The sequence below is a fragment of the Euphorbia lathyris genome, chromosome 8, assembly GCF_963576675.1.
Source record: "Euphorbia lathyris chromosome 8, ddEupLath1.1, whole genome shotgun sequence".
NCBI classification, from domain to species: domain Eukaryota; kingdom Viridiplantae; phylum Streptophyta; class Magnoliopsida; order Malpighiales; family Euphorbiaceae; genus Euphorbia; species Euphorbia lathyris.
Window position 1 is genome coordinate 72,903,468 of NC_088917.1, and position 17,299 is coordinate 72,920,766.

At 33.9% G+C, this 17,299-nt stretch overlaps 1 protein-coding gene and 1 long non-coding RNA gene across 3 annotated transcripts; both read right to left on the bottom strand.

Moving 5' to 3' along the window:
• Positions 1 to 2,285: 2,285 nt before the first annotated feature.
• On the bottom strand, positions 2,286 to 8,940 carry LOC136203787 (zinc finger protein VAR3, chloroplastic). 2 transcript variants are annotated; one of them, XM_065995015.1, is made up of 8 exons: positions 8,438 to 8,939; positions 8,244 to 8,361; positions 7,355 to 7,737; positions 6,966 to 7,082; positions 4,710 to 4,826; positions 4,022 to 4,138; positions 2,910 to 3,008; positions 2,286 to 2,821 (listed from the first exon to the last, which is right to left on the bottom strand). In XM_065995015.1, exons 1-8 carry the CDS (start codon positions 8,821 to 8,823, stop codon positions 2,710 to 2,712), a joined length of 1,449 nt encoding a protein of 482 aa, XP_065851087.1. In that variant the 5' UTR covers positions 8,824 to 8,939; the 3' UTR covers positions 2,286 to 2,709. The 2 variants fall into 2 exon arrangements, with proteins under 2 accessions (XP_065851087.1, XP_065851088.1); XM_065995016.1 differs by lacking the exon at positions 4,022 to 4,138 and having other exon boundaries at positions 8,438 to 8,940.
• Positions 8,941 to 12,892: 3,952 nt separating this feature from the next.
• Positions 12,893 to 14,810, bottom strand: LOC136204258 (uncharacterized). The gene is made up of 2 exons (XR_010675105.1): positions 14,456 to 14,810; positions 12,893 to 13,317 (listed from the first exon to the last, which is right to left on the bottom strand). It is a non-coding gene; the product is annotated as an uncharacterized lncRNA (long non-coding RNA).
• Between the last annotated feature and the right edge of the window lie 2,489 nt (positions 14,811 to 17,299).

A 17,299-nucleotide genomic window follows, 5' to 3' on the forward strand; every position in this document is an offset into this window, starting at 1 on the left:
TTAAAACGTAACTTTAAGACGTGTCTATATATATTCAAGATTGTAAAAAATGCTAGGCGCTAATCGGGTGGACAGGGCCCGCGAGAATTAATCGGATTTATATTTTTTAATTTTTTTATTTATTAATCAACAAATTATTATATAAATTGAATTAAAATATGTATTATACTATCGGAAAACAATATTATAAAATTATTTAATATTTATAGACACATTTTAAAGCAATGAAGTTCAAAAAGTGAGACTCGAATCAAAACGAATAATATATACACGACATTCAACCGAAATTTGTAACATATAGGGAAACACGTATATTTGTAACATATATCTTCAAAAATGTGTAAATATCAACATTTTAACAACAATATCATTGAAACAACTCAAAAGTGAATTATAATAAAGAAAAAATAGAGTCACAATATAAAATGATTTTCTTCATCGTCGATTAGGCGCCGCCTAAACGGTCTAGGCGACGTCGAGGCGGCCTAGACGGAGCCCAAGCGGCTAAAAAACGCCTAGGAACTAAAAAAACACCTAGATGAACTAATCGAAGAAAATCGGAGTGATTCGACTGCCTAGGCGGAGCCTAAGCGGTCGATGCGACCTTCGTTTTGAATAGTACATATATTAGAAACATGTCTTACTAATATATTTAGTAACTTTCTTTCTTTTCCTGATATGAAATTCAGTTCGTTCATTCATTCATATCCTATCGGTGTCCTTGTGATTAATTTTTGCTCAGACTTTTACCCCCAATCTATCTGAGATTGGGTTCATTAGGATATTTAAAATGTGTTTAGGCTAAGAAAAATAAGTTCCACTGAATCTAATTTTCCTATATGCTATTATTTTTCGTAGAAAATATTTCTGTTAAATTGTGTCAAATTGTATATAAGTTACCAGAATATCGCTATACTTTCTATTTGTCAAATAACTGTTAACTGATTATATTAGATATTAATTGATTACCTTTTTGGTTAGCTAATTTGACTATATGATTGTATAAATTTGTTTAGTAAAAGTTAATTGATTGCTAATAACTGTTTGTGTAAAATGATAAATAAAGACATGGTAAACAAAAGGTATCGCCCAGACAAAGCAGGCTGACGGAACAGAGGACCATTGGAACCAATTACGGACAGCGGCAACCAGTATCGGCAGTCGCTGTCGACAACATGGCGTCCTCGTCGCACAACAGGGTGGGGCAACCTGAGAGTTCGACCAACAGATTTGTGAGGCAACCTGCGTTGATTCAGAAATGGAGGTCACCCAATCCAGGTTTTGTTAAATGCAACATCGACGGGGCAATTTTCAAAGAATTAAGGAGCAGCGGAATGAGCGCGGTAATCAGAGACGAAATGGGAGCCTTCCTACTATGTAGCAGCAGTTTTATTCCAGGTATCAAAGAACCTAGCATTATTGAAGCTCTTGCTATTCGCACGAGTTTGATATGACTTGCTAATATGGGATGTATATCCGTTGAGTTCGAATCTGATGCTAAACTTGTGGTCGATGCTATTCAATCTGGAAAACAGGATATCTCTGAATTCGCAATGATTATACAGGATTGTCGAGTGTTGTTAAGATCCAATTCATCTTTAAATTAGCTTTTATTCCTCGTTTAGCGAACAATGCAACTCATTTGGTAACTAGGCTTGCATGTTCCAATGCTAAAGATTTCTTTTCAACTGTTGTACCGAAATGGCTCGTGAATACTATTGAGATGGACGTGAGTCCATCATTTATATGATATTCAATGATATTCATTTTTATGGTTCAAAAAAAAAAAGACATGGTAATGTTAAATAGTGAATTTTTATATATAAGTTGATTAAAATAAAATATGAAGTTGTTGATAGAAAATGAAACTAACTGATATTTGTAAAACAAACAAATCCCAAGCTTGAATCCGATCAGCATATTTTACCCATTGCTTGTAAAAATTACAAAATAGGAGTGGAATAAATTTATTTATATTAACAAATTTACCCAATTTTACCATTTTGGTGCTTGCATGAAATACTACTCAAGATTATTTTATCTTGTCAAGATTGTTTTATAAGATCGATGTATTTGACCCTTAATAATCAAATGAATTTAATCGTCTAACGTTAAATCTAATTTAGATGGTGGAGATTAAAACAAGTAACTCGTTCCTCTAAATATATGAAAAAGAAAACTAAATATTCCTTTTCATAATTTTAATTAATAACTTTACCTTATAGAGGTTCAAAAAAAACTTTACCTTAAAAATATTTTGAACTTTATCTAGCTTACCTCCTCCCTAAAAATTGAAACATTCAAATTTAAATTTCCTCCAAAAATTATACTACATGCCTTTTAATATTTTATTCCAAATAATAGACATAAAAATGTTGGTTCAGTAGAAATATTAAATTATTTTTCCTCCAAATAATTCCTCACTTCACGTCGAGTTCTTATATTAAGCACCGGTCTTCCATGTCACTTGCAAGACCCCCAATTCACATTTGGACACGTGTATTGTAACCTCACTTAATAATTAAAATAGCGGAGTCTATGTGAGTCCATATTACACATGGCAAAACATGGAGAACCAGATGCTTCTAATAATTTTTCCCTCACCTCACTTAAATATTCCCGCATACCTCATCCAAGCAGACACCTAACAGATTAATCGTATCTCACACGAACACCATTTTCTCCAAAACTTAGGAACATTTTAGCTACCTAATGAGGGCTCCTCCACATCGATTCTTCATACTCGGATGTCGGTGCTTTCGGACGGTCATGTTTGCATTTTAGGCAACTAACGTTCCTACTGTAATTTACGAAATCACACCTGCAACCACCATTTTATTAATCAGTATATCTTCTCAAATCATCTGTGATGCAAATTAATACAATATACAGATTGAAAGGAGACTCACGACGGGCACTCCCACTCTCCATGACTCAGCTGTCTCTTGGGCCGTAGTTCTTCGCAGCGCAAGCACATCTTATTGCTTGCAAAATTCATGAATCCACACCTGCACGTCCAAACTGAAAAGATCAAATGCATGCTTGGAAACCCTGAGCTTGACCTTCTTGGAAAACAAATATCTTACTATAAAGGGTTGTTGTTAGGAGCGGCCTATTGCCAAAAAAAAAAAAAAAGGCAAGGAAAAGCTTGCCCCCAATACACCCTTGTGTGTTACTTTTATACTCAAGAGAGAGCATATACTATTCAAGGAGTATTGTAGAAACTCTCATAGATGCATATATAGAATCATGCAAATAGAACAAGTTTCCCTACACAAATTAGGATTTCCTTGGGGATAATGTCCAAATTTACCTCCATCGTCTTCGAGGAAGTGCAAATTTACCCATAACATACGAAATGTTAAAATTTTATTCCTAACCTTTCTAAGCAAGATCAACTTAAGTTTAACCCCTATCTATCGAAAAATTTGGATGGGCTGGTTTGCCTATTAATTGACGTTTCAACAAACCTTCCAAACAAGTTTGTCAACAAACTGGAGCAGTTTTATGCATTTTGACGGGTTGTCTATAATTCTGTTAAAAACATAGTAAATATTTTAGGCAGTTTTTCGTAACTTACATGTGACAAACTTAGTTGTTGGCTAGTAACAATGTAAACATTTTAGACATAATTGATGTTTGGAAGGTCCGGTCTTGCTTGGAAATGTCAAGGGCAAAATTTTACTATTTTGTTCGTTTGGGGGTAAATCTACACTTCCCCAAGAACGATAGGGGCAAATTTGGATCTTATCCCATTTCTTTGAATTATTGGTCACACGAACATATGATGCAGTGCAATAGAATTGACTCTATACCTATCTTTTGACTCTATATCTATCTTCTGGTTTCCACCTCTGCCATTCTACTAGATTGTGATGCTTATGAGTTGCCTAAAAGACTGGTTATGGTGACAAAAGAAAATATATAAAATTTTCAGGGATCCTACAAGCATAATAGGGCCAAAATTTGAATTACAGACTTCAGCGTATGATGTAGCGAGGAAGAAAATATTGGAACTTACTTAGAGCAATTCCAATCCCCTTTCTTCATTTCAATATCAGCAACAGCAGCCCTCACTGGACCCTCTTCTTTGCACTTTAAGCACCTTTTGTTTCTGGAGAAATTCATGAAGTCGCATCTGCACACGGGACACAGGTTTAAGTTAATGGATTATGGATTATTATTTAGGTTTCAATGAACCTTCCAAATAAGTTTGCCGTTATAGCAGTTTTGTGCATTTTGACAGGTTCTTTGTAACTCTGGACTTAGTTGTTGGTTAGTAACACTGTAAACATTTTAGACATAGTTATGTTTGGAAGGTCCGATATTGCTTGGAAATGTCACCGGCAAAATTTTACTATTTTGTTTGTTTGGGGGTAAATATGCACTTCCCCCCCCAAAAAAAAAAGAACGATAGGAGCAAATTTGGACCTAATCCCATTTCTTTGAATTATTGGTCACACACACGAACATATGATGCAGTGCAATAGAATTGACTCTATATCTATCTTTTGACTCTATAACTATCTTCTGGTTTCCACCTGTGCCATTCTACTAGATTGTGATGCTTACGAATGCCTAAAAGACTGGTTATGGTGACAAAAGAAAATATTTAAAATTTTCAGGGACCCTACAAGCATAATAGGGCCAAAATTTGAATGACAGACTTTGGCGTATGATGTGGCGAGGAAGAAAATATAGGAACTTACTTAGAGCAATTCCAATCCCCTTTCTTCATTTCAATATCACCAACAGCAGCCCTCACTGGACCCTCTTCTTTGCACTTTAAGCACCTTTTGTTTCTGTAGAAATTCATGAAGTCGCATCTGCACACGGGACACAGGTTTAAGTTAATGGATTATGATAATATAGTAATAAGCTTGCCAAGTCACTGTACAGCCATCAATAGAATCTAATCAAGGGCTCACTACCGTAATACGGCTGAACTAACAATTCTTTCCCATATTTCAGTTTCATTTCGCTAACTTCAGTTCTACCATAAAAAAAAAAAAGGGCGGCCCGGTCGCATTACGCGTCCCCGCTGAGGGTCCGGGGAGGGGTCCCACCACAAGGGTGTATTGGGGGCAAGCCTTCCCTTGCCAATTTAATTGGCAAGAGGCCGCTCCTAAGACTCGAACCCGTGACCTCTGGTCACACGGCAACAACGTTTTACCGTTGTACAGGTCAAGAGACTAATCAAGCTTACCCAAGCCAATACAATGTACAGGTCAAGATCAACTCATCTCACAAATTCAAGATTCAGAGCTTCAACTCATAGCATATATAAGCTCACTATAAACAACTCTTTATCATTATGAATTCATTTACAAATTTTACTAATATCAAATTCAAGTTCCAAGGATCTTGAGTTTCAGCTCTAATTGGCAGTTTTCTTCATATATATATTTTTTAAAAACCCTGCAAACAACATGGTATTATTTTTATATAGCATCTAGTATAAAATATCTTAAATAAATATAAAAATATATAAATCCATATACTCAATTTACCTCTAAGCATAGTTGTTAAAGGCGCAAGGCACGCTAAGGAGTCCTGGAGCCTAGGCTCAAGGCTCAAGGCGCACGGCGAGGTGCGCGCCTTAGGAAAGGAGGTGCATAAAATAAAAATATATACTCTTTTACTAGTTAATCATAAACCAAAAAAACACACTTATGACCACAAAAACAAAACGAAACCACATAAAATATAATACTAAATCATAAATGTCAAAAACACCAAGTTAAGTTCAGACTTCATAGAGACATTAGCATATACTTAACGTCTTAACCTAAGTATCTAACTATAACTAATGCTACTAAACTAATAATCATTCATTGTCAATCAAAAAGAAAACACACAATAAAAAAACTAATAATCATCATCATATATTTAGTTCTTTACGTGACTGCTCTTCTTTCTTTACGTGAAAGCTCTTAATCCTTCTCTATTCTTTCTATATTTAGTTATGACTCTTGATATTCTTATTTAGATCAAGGGTTAAGATTAATCTTATTTAAATTAGATTAGTGATTGAGATTAATCAAACATTTATTTTACAGAAAACATTAAAAAATAAAAATAAAACCCTACTGAAACCATCAGGCGCACCTTGATCCAGGCTCTGAGGCGCACAAGGCGGGAGCCTTTTGTACAGGGCCTTGCTTTCTGCATTCAAGGCTCAAGACCTTGAGCCTTGAGTGAGGCATGCCTTTAACAACTATGCCTCTATGCTACTTCAGTCATGTGGTGTAATACTTGAATGTAGCTCAACTTAAGTGAAGTTTAGTTAAGTTCAAAGATTTTGTTGGTTAGTTCCAGTACTTATTTACAACCTTATGCATGAACCAATTATATTAATACAAATATACTTTATACTTTCAATTGCTGTTTCGGTGTAGACAATCTATTAAAAAAAAAAAAAGTATAATGCTAATGTTAATAGGCAGCGCGAGCTCTTCCATGCCTCACATTCCCAACCCTCTTTGGCTCTCTTCATTCAATCAACACATTGCAGATCTCAATTCAAGTCAATCGCATCAATACAGAGTTTGGAATTCTATACGGCAGGTCCTCACTGCTCTCTCCAAACAAAACTTTCACGTCTAAAATAGAACTGCTTTTTCAAACAGAGAGAGAGAGAGAGAGAGAGAGAGAGAGAGCTTACTCTATGAATGAAGAAAATACAAGATATAGTGCTAACCTTACAAACCTTTCTAAATTCTATATGGTTGCTAGAAGTTGCCAGAACTTTAGCAGTAATAAAAAAAGGGAACTCTTTGAGTTTTGATCTATAGATACAAGAGCCAAAATGATGAACTTGGTTTCACCTAATTTTTCTCTAAAATTGGTTTTGGTTAACTACAAACTAAAGCGACTGATGCCCTCCCTATTAAATTATGAACTAATAATGCTATTCATAAAAGGTAAAAGCAGCAAGTAGAAAAATAAGACCACCAGTAACTTACTTTGAACAAATCCAATCCCCTTTCTTTATTTCCGTGTCAGTATCACCAAGTTTTTTTGGGCCTTCTTCCTTACAATTCAGGCATCTTATATTTTTAGAGAAGTTCATGAAGTTGCATCTGCAGCAAAAATTCCAAAGATGTCAGCTGTAAATATAAACATATGCATGTGGTATTTTGAGGAATGATCAGAGACATCATATTGCACACATCATATACTGCGGAACTCCACAAGTAGGAAGATTGAAAAATCTTCCTACTTCAGAGCTCCTTTATAGACAAAAAGATGCAGACTAAGATCAAATGCTGACAATATCACATGCAGATTCATGTCTTATTTATGAAAAAGAATAAATGCAAAATTGTATTCTATAGCCTTTACTGTGACTTACTTGAGACACATCCAATCCCCTCTCTTCATTTCAACATCACGAGACAATTTGCCATCAACGGATACATCAGATTGAGAAGGCCAGTTGCCATCAATATATTTCCTTTCTTGTTCCTTCTTAGGGACAGCTTTAGCAGCAGGTTTCTGGACTGGAGGATCAGGGGTTGTCTGACTCAACTCAATCAAATCAGAAAGCAACTTCCTTACAGCTACTTCAACAACCTCTCTACCAGGAGGTTTTTGCTCCCCAGATATAACAAGTGGATCTAGAGCATAGAACATTAAAATACGCACTATATCCACAGTTCGAGCATCTGCTTCATTACCCTTCAGTAGCACATAAGCTCTGTCACAAGAACCCCGTAGATTGCAAGCACTACAAACCTGCAAGTAGGCATTTAAGTCAGACCATAACTAACATTTCTTAACAGTCAGAGAAAACAAAATTAAAGAGAACACCTTTTATTCCATTCATTCATCCTGCTACTAAAATTAGTTAATTGATCACATCGCCCCTCAAGTGTCCTTAGGGTTTAAGTAATTGCGAATCTGAGGAGGATAAAATCAAAACAAACTTCTCCCCTATTTAGGTTGAACATAGCTTTTTTCTCTCATACATCTATGTCATAATAAAGCTACCATACCATTAACACTAGCACACTAGCAACCTGAGAGTAAATTAAACATCTCAAAATTGAGCAAACATGAATCATGATAACTACACCTCAAGAACTAAAATGTAAAGGCATTCAAGGTCCAATCACCAATAATGCTGGAATTATATCTTTTCCTAACTCAACAAGTCACGATTAAGACATTAGATATCAGTTCTTATGAGGATGGAAAAACCGCAATTTAAAAAAAAAAAAAAGGAAAGCAAACAAACATACATCTCCTTCATCCAAACGCAAGTAGACTCTCAACCTTTTGGCCGAGTTGACAGCTTTCCGGAGAAGATTCGGGCATCCACAATTCACTACATCTTGAATATCACCTACAGACAATGATCTGAAATGAAAAGAATTACAGAAAATTACACAGAGCAGGAAAAGATATGATAAACAAAAGAAGAAACTAGACATACTTAAAGAGATCATATCTGTCACGAGCAAAGCTAAGACAAGGGTCTTTCAATTGATTCATATCCTTATATACATTCCCAGTAGTAGCATCTTCGGTAATAGTTGAGGGAGGAAAGTAGCCCTTGGTCTTCAACCGGTCGACAAAAGACACCCATTCGGGCCATGGATGAAGTTGCTTCTGTTCTTCGTGGGGAGAATTTAGGGTTTCGGTGTAATCGGAAGTAACGGTATTAAGAGCAGAAGAGGAACAGTATCGGTGGTGGAATTGAAGGGATTTGAAAGGGAAGGGTTTGGAGGAGAGAATTGGAGGGAAGGGGAAGAGAACGGTGTGATGGGTATTTGAACGGAAGAAGAAATTGCCTGAAAGTAAGAATTTTGAAACGGACATTTCTTAATTTTCATAAACAGAGAGAAAGAAAACGAAGCTGAGGGTTTTTCAGGGTTTAAGAAAGAAGAAACGAGGATAAGGGATAGCCATTAGGTAAACTACCCTCATGGCTCCTAAATTTTGCTCATACTTTCACTATGCATGAACTTTAAAATTGAATATTATAATCTTTAAATTTTGTATTCTACTAACATAATGATCATTTTCCCATTGGCTAAGTCAAAATGACCGATCGCGATTTCAATTACCATTTTTGTAGCTTTCTTTTTCTAAACAACTCATTTCTCTTTTTTAACCACACAACACCCAAATGACTTCAAAACTAAAAAATTTAAGAAATAAAATTGTTTGAATATTATTGTCATCAGCTTTACAATGGAGGATTACCTACTATTAAAGTGATCATCTTGCTCAGCGCTAAAGGGGTCAATAATGTTAGTAAAGTGTAAAGTTCAGGAGCCGTAATGTCCAATTTTAGCTACTCGTATCATCATTCAGGCCCCATTGTTGCTCCAAATCTTCTTGTAACGGTGGTGATTAGGTTTAACCCTTTTTTTTATGTTGCTTATTGCTTTAGCAACAAAACCTTCAGGTTTTGATTTTGATTCTCTTTCAAGTCGGAAGCAGCGTGTTCTTTCATGTATTCTTTTGTGGTGTCATTTTTTTGCGTCACACCGAGTGTGCCAAAATTGTTAGCAATATTTTCAAAAAAATGCTAATTTCAATATTGATTTGACGGTTTTCGCGAGCGTACCACGGAAACAGATTCCCATTTTGATTTTATGTGATCTGTGATTTCTGAGTTCTAAAGCAGAAGACTGGGTGAAAGATTCAAGGACTGAAAAGATCATTATTGGGTTCTATTATTATTAATGAATACTAGTATTAATGAGCAATAATAGAAAAATTCTTAATAAAAACTTCTTTCATATTCATAAAGATAGAGGACATAATTCACATGGATATAGTGAGTCTCGCTTGGGCTGCTTTAATGGTAGTCTTTACATTTTCCCTTTCACTCGTAGTATGGGGAAGTAGTGGACTCTAGAGATACTACTAATTAAGTTGAGAAATGAAACAATATCATTGTTTTATACATTATTATGCAAAGTTTTTTAAATTTAACTGAATATATGTGGAAAATGGTTATGTATCCAATGAGATGTGGAAATTTAATGCAACTTCTTGTAAGTCTAATGCAATGAATATTAATAAGAATAATGTTTTTTTTATATCATTGAGTCATTTAATTTATGGCACGATAGACTTAGACATGCTAATTATCATGTGTTGCGTAGATTAATTAATTTAGAACATATCCCTTCATCTCAAATTGACTATAAACATAAATGTGAAATTTGTGTTGAGACAAAATTAACGAGGTCTTCATTCCATATAGTGGATAGAAAAACAGAACCGCTTGATTTGATACATAGTGATATTTGCGACTTAAAGTTAATTCAAACTAGAGGAGGTAATTAATATGTTATTACTTTTATTACCGAGAGTACAAAATATTGCTATTTATATTTGTTTAAAAGGAAAGATGAGACTATAAAGAAATTTGTTCTATATAAACATGAAGTAGAAAACCAACTTAATAAAAAAAATTGAAATGGTTAGAAGCGGTCGTGATGGTGAATATGTTAAACTATTTGACGAGTTTTGCTCCCAAAATGGAACTATTCACGAGGTAACACCACTGTACTCTTCTCAGTTTAATAGAATGGTAGAACGTAAAAATCATACCTTAAAGGAAACGATGAACGCAATGCTAAACAGTTCTGGGTTGCCACATAACATAAAATTAGACAAGACGCCACATGAGTTATAGAAAGGAAGTAAATCTTCTTATAATTACTTGAAAATGTGGGGGTGCCTTGCTAAAGTAATGATTCCCTTGCCAAAAAGAATGAAAATGGGTCTAAAGACAGTGGATTCTATTTTCATTGATATGCGCTTAATAGTTAGGGCCAGTCCTGAGAATTTAGGGGCCCTATGCAAAATAAACGATAGGAGCCCTTTTAATAATAAAAAATTTATACATAATAAAATCCTTCAAAAATCGATTTTTAAATATTTTTTTTTTCATTCGGATCACTATTCTACTATTGTCATCGTTTATCATACAAAATTCTTCTAAAAATCATCGCTTGTTCTTCTAAAAATCATCGCTTGTTCTTCTAAAAATCATCGCATCCTACGTTCTCACCTGCAAAACAATATATAATTTCTCATAAGAAGTGGTTTCTTCTAACATTTTGAGATGCAAAATCATTAATGATAGCATCAATATCAACATATTTGAACAATTTACAATAAAAACAATATACTTTGTCAACATGTTTGGAGTAAACTAACCACTTTCTACCACTAATCTCACCATTGCTCAACTTTCTAGAATAATATGCATATGAGAAATGTCTAGAAAAACTATCCATAGGAAAAATAAGATTCATTTCTCTTATAGGGCATTTTTCAACTAAAATATCTCTCACATTGTTGTCCACACCCTCCCAATTTCTAGGATCATATATATCCAAATGAGGAAGTATTTGCTCTTCATTATTAATGCCTAAATTTTCCAATGTTATCAGAACCAGGCCGGACATCAAACCGGATTGATAACTGTGTCACGAGTCACTTGGTCGGATCGGATGGCTCGGATTGGTCGAACCGGATAATATAATAAATAAATAAATAATATTTATATATATATATATATATTAAATGTACATAATTTAATTTAAAATTATTTAAATACAATATCCTAATTGTTATTATTCAACAAATACTCAAACTATTAAATGATATCATAGCCTTTTCCTACTAAAAAAAATTAAATGATATCATAGTGGATGTGAAATTGATGGCATGAGGTGGACTGAGTCAGAGAAAAAAAAAATCTTGAAAGGCACAAAGAGAGAAATAGTAGAACCCCACATCGAATAAAATGAATCTGAGCAAATCAACAGATGAGTATAAAGGGAGCAAGTGAAAGGCTTGAGAAAGCACACAGTCTTGGTGAGCACACAAAGCCGGTTATTCTTTAACTTTTCATCAATGTTATCAGGCTCGGACCGGACCGATCGGTTCGACCGGTTGAACCGGGAACTGGCCAGACAACCGATCTGAACCTTTCCAGTTTGTTGAATGTTCAACAAACCGGAGTGACCCGGGGTTAAACCAGAACCCGGCGGTTCGGTCGGAAATCAGTGTGACCCCGGGTCTGTTCATTTTTTCTTAAAATTTTCTTTTTAAAAAATTTAAACAAAATGCAAGCACACAGTATTATTTATTAAGAGGCAAAAGAGTAATTTTCTTTGTGCCCCACTCTGTGGCTGCTTGCTTTTCCAAGCTCTTCCCTTACTCCTTTATTTATACTCATAGGTTGGCTTGCTCACCTTCTTTTTATTCGATGTGGGATACACTCCACTTACTATTTCTCTTCGCCTGTGTGTTTTTTTTTTCCTTCTCTCTAATTCATGATTCAGTCCATCAAAACAAAACCATAACCTCCACTATCATATATCATTTATTATTTGAGTACTTATTGATTAATAGCCATTAGTAGATTATATTCAAATTATTTTGGAGCCACAAAATAATAATAAAAACTTTATAATATTTCAAGTTATTCTAAATTTTATTTATCCGTTATACATTTAAAGCTTAAGTTAACGAATAATAACAAACCAAAAGTTCCATTAAAAAAAACAAACCAAAAGTTATTTATAATTTATTTTGGATATATATAATTTATAAAAATAATTTTAAATTAATTATATACATTTAATATATATATATATTACTTATTTATTTATTACGTCACCCGGTTCGACCAATCCGAGCCATCCGATCCGACCAAGTGACCCATGACCCAACTATCAATCCGGTTTGATGTCCGGTCCGGTTTTGATAACATTGCTTTTCATTGAAAAAAAAATATTATAGACCTGGAGTCACACCGGTTCCCGATCGAACCTCCGGGTTCCGGTTCAATTCCGGGTCACTCCGGTTTGTTGAGCATTCAACAAACCGGAGAGGTTCGGACCGGGTGTCTGGTCAGTTCTCGGTTCAACCGGTTGAACCGACCGGTTCGGTCCGAGCTTGATAACATTGAAATTTTCAATATTAGATGCAATTGGCACTTCATTAGGATCAATTGGATCATTAACTTCATCATTTTCACGATTTTCATTATGCAAATTTTCATATACTTGAACCAAATTTTCATGAAAATCTGGCTTCTTAAACACAAACTTATCTAGGGCCCCTTGTTGTGATTTCACCAATTCTTCATCTCATTTTCTCGTTTTTCTTTTTTCACTTCCAGATAAATGTTTTTTAGGTAACATCTCATCAACAAATATAATATCTAGCTATTAAATAATATAAAAAGAACAATTGCACCTGAAAAACTTTAACTCTCGATTCTTGAAGTAGGAAGACGAAATTTGAAGCCTACTTCCACTATAAAAAGAACCAGAGCACCTGAATGCAAAATTAATGTCTCAAATAAGTTAAATACTAAATTCTATCATTGTAATCGTAAAGAATCAACAAATTACAATCAAAAATATATTCAGACTAATCTTAAATTAAAAAATACAATCCAAACCAATAAAATTCAATTCAGTCACTGCCCCTAAATTCAGAGACACAATCTTAAATTCAAAAAATACAATAAAGACCATAATTCAAACTAATCTTAATTTCAAAAGTAAAGTCAAAACTAAAACTAAAAAATAAATAATTAAAACTAAATCTTTAAATCAATAATCTGGAAAAATAATAATAATGAAATACATAAACTATTAGCAATAATTTCAATCTGATCACAATGAAATACTAAAAAATAACAATGAAAATCTGAGCCTCACTTTCTCTATTACAATTTATGTCTCTAGCTTTTTGTTTTCTTTTTACTACTATTTACTTGCTTCAGATTACTCAAAAAAACAAAGAAATACTTAAACAAAAAGCAAACGACGTGAGTAACAACGTTGAATCGTTTACAGTGGTTTGAAGGGAAGTAAGCAATAGTGGTGTGTTTGAAAGGAAAGCGACAGACGTGTTTGAAAAAGGAAGCACAATAGTCGACAGATCAAATTAAATCGTGAAAGAGAAAATTACATGGTGGGGGGTTGTAGAAAAATTAACTAAGGTGTAAAATTTGAGCAGGCCATTTTAACTTTTATTTATCAATGGGCTTCCACAAATAATAGGCCCTCTTATAAATAGGTCATCTGTTTATATTTAAAAGAATTAATTTTTTACAGGTACATGTAAGGTTAAAAACAAATTTGGCCCCCCTCCAGCCTTAGGCCCTAGGTCTTGGACTGGCCCTGTTCATAGTTAGACTTATCCTGGAGAAAACTACCTATGAACTATAGAAAGGGCGAAAGCCTAATATAGGATACTTCCGAGCTTTTAGTTGCAAATGTTTTATACTAAATACTAAAAACAATATTGCTCATTTTTCTTGGCTAATCAACAAACAACAAAACATATAGAATTTTTAATAAACGAACTCATGTACTAGAGGAGGAATAAGTACATGTTGAATTTGATGAGACTAAACCTGCAGAGAACTCATACAATAACTCAAAAGAAGAACTAATTTCAGTACCTACTGAAAACATCCAGGCTTCTGAGCCAAAACAAATCAGAACCTCTAAAGGTAAACTTGAATCAGAAATTAGCTCTGCTGACGAAATTTCCATTGCAGACATTGTTGAGACCTATGATACTTGGACTCGGAATTTTTCCCACAATACCGGTGTCGACACAACACGGATCCGAGTACGGAATACAGATCATATACTTGTGGTAGCACTCGAATACAACACTGAGAAGAGAGAAAGTGAAAATAGAGAAGAGAGACAGAAGAGAGATCGAATTTGGAGTCGCCGGATAAAGTAGAAGAGAGAGAGAGAGGGCGGAACAAAGATTGAAGAGTGAAGAGGAAGACGATGAGTCGATAAGTTATTAGTAATTAATATTATATTTAATATTAAAATCTTGTTTCCTTAGGCGTACAAATTCAAAGAATTTGAAGGGTTGTGGTTGACAGCTAATTTAAAAGGTGGTTAACAGCCAATTAAAGCATTTTTTTTTATCTTTTAACAAATCAAAATTAATATTTATACTATTAGTTATACTTATATATAATAGTGAATATAATACCAATAAAAAAATAATGTATAGTAAATTGAATTTTTAATATATATATATTTTTTTAAAATTCCAGTATCCCTGTACCTGAGTCCAAATTTAGGACAGTGTTCCGGTATCCAAAATTCTCAAACTTACCGTATTGGACACTCGAATCCATACCCGTGTTGGATACTTATACCCGAGTCTATGTAACATAGGTTGAGACATCAATATCAGAAGACATCATTCTTTCAAGAGAAGTAAGAGTTCCCAGAGGTTGAATTCGAGGATGGACACAAATTTTATATTAAGTATTTTAATACAGTAATTTATGTTTTGACTATGTGTGGTATTTTGAGAAATGATAGCAAGCTTGATATTTTAAGTTGCAGATTTTGTTAAAAGTATTATTTGAGTATTCTATTATGGTTTAATTCATAAAATGCTCATTTTTAAGAATATGAATTTTATATGCTTCCTTTTGAAAAAGTACTATATATATAAAGTTATTTTCTGTCTCACGTTTTTAAACGTTTTAGGTGATAACAAGCAAGATATAAGATAAGTTAATGGTCAGTAAACGAGGGGTGAAATAACGCGGGTTTGTCGGTTCCGTTTTTTGTTAGGACCCTTGCGTTTCATTGGAGATATGGTTATGTTAGGTAATATTTTATTATTTAAATGTAATAGAAATTTGTAATTAGTTTAAAATGTATTTCAGAGGAATGTTTAGAAGTTGTGATATTTATGATATTTAGATTATTTGGAGACTCCTAGATGTTGATTTTGATCAATTTATTTCATACCCGATGTCGATTGAGGTCGTTTAGGGTCGGGTGTGACACTAATGCATCATTATGGTGCACCTAGCACCATAATAGTGCAATTCCCTAACCAGGGTTGGAAAATAGCTCTTTTCGGGAAAATATTTCCCAACCCTACCTAAGGGGGTAATTTTTTTAAAACTACCCCAGCAAATGATTAATCCTGCTATTTTTACTTCATTCCCGTTTCCAACTTTTCATGTACATGTTGAATTGTAATTTTTTAGGGTAAATTCTAAAAAAACGCTTGTGGTTTCACCGATTTTCAAATAAACCCTTGTGGTTTGTTTTTACCAAAAAAAAAAGGAGTGTGGTTTACGCCGTTACCCGAAAAACGGAAAATGAGTTAACAGTGTTAAAAATGAGGGGTAAAATTGGAAATTCCGAATTTTTTTAATTTTTTTAATTTTCTCTTTTTTCTTTTTTTCTTTCCTTCTTCTTCTTCTTTCTTTCTTTTCTTCTTCCTTCCTTCCTTCCTTCCTTCCTTCTTCTTCTTCTTCTTCTTCTTCTTCTTCTTCTTCTTCTTCCTCTCTCTCTCTTCTCCTTCCTCTTTTTCTTCTTTTTTTTAATCGGAAATCTCAGATTTCCGATTTTAGAAATCTGAAATTTCCAGATTTCTGGAATTCCAGAAATCTAAAATTCCAGATTTCCAAAATCGGAAATCTGGGAATTTCCAGATTCTTAGAAATTTCCAGGAATCTGGAAATTTCCAGATTTTCGATTTTAGAAATCTGGAATTTCCAGATTTCTAGAATTCCAGAAATCTGGAAATTTTAGATTTCCAGAATCGGAAATCTGGGAATTTCCAGATTTCTGGAAATTTTCAGATTTCCGATTTTGGAAATCTGAAATCGAAACAAAAAAAAACAAAAAGAAGAAGAAGGGAAGAGAGAGGGGAAGAAAAAGAGAAGAGTGAGAGAGAGGGGAAGAAGAAGAAGAAGAGGAGGAGGAGGAGGAGGAGGAAGAAGAAGAAGAAGAAGAAGAAGAAGGAAAAAAGAATAAAGAAAAAAGAAAAAAGAATAAATAAAAAAAAATCGTTTTTCCAACTTTACCCTTTGCCACGTCAGCATTTTTAACACTGTTAACCCATTTTCCGTTTTTCGGGTAACGGCGTAAACCACGCTCCTTTTTTTTGGTAAAAACAAACCACATGGGTTTATTTGGAAATCGGTGAAACCACAGGGTTTTTTTTTGGAATTTACCTTTTTTTTTATCAAACAATCAAACTTTTTGTTTAGTAAACAAAGAACGAAATATAAGAATACTACTTACAATCTGCCATGAATATGATAAATATCAAACAAAAAAATCAAAGTCATCTTTGCCATTTCTCTGTTTCTAATTTGCAGTTTAATACGTTTGCTAGTGTTTTTTTTAATAGTTTTATGTTTTTTATTGAGAAATTTTCTTTTTGATAGAAATTCTTCTTCAAAATTTTAGAGCAACTTGATATGGTACTAAATAAATGGGCTCAAAACGTTTGAATAAGAATC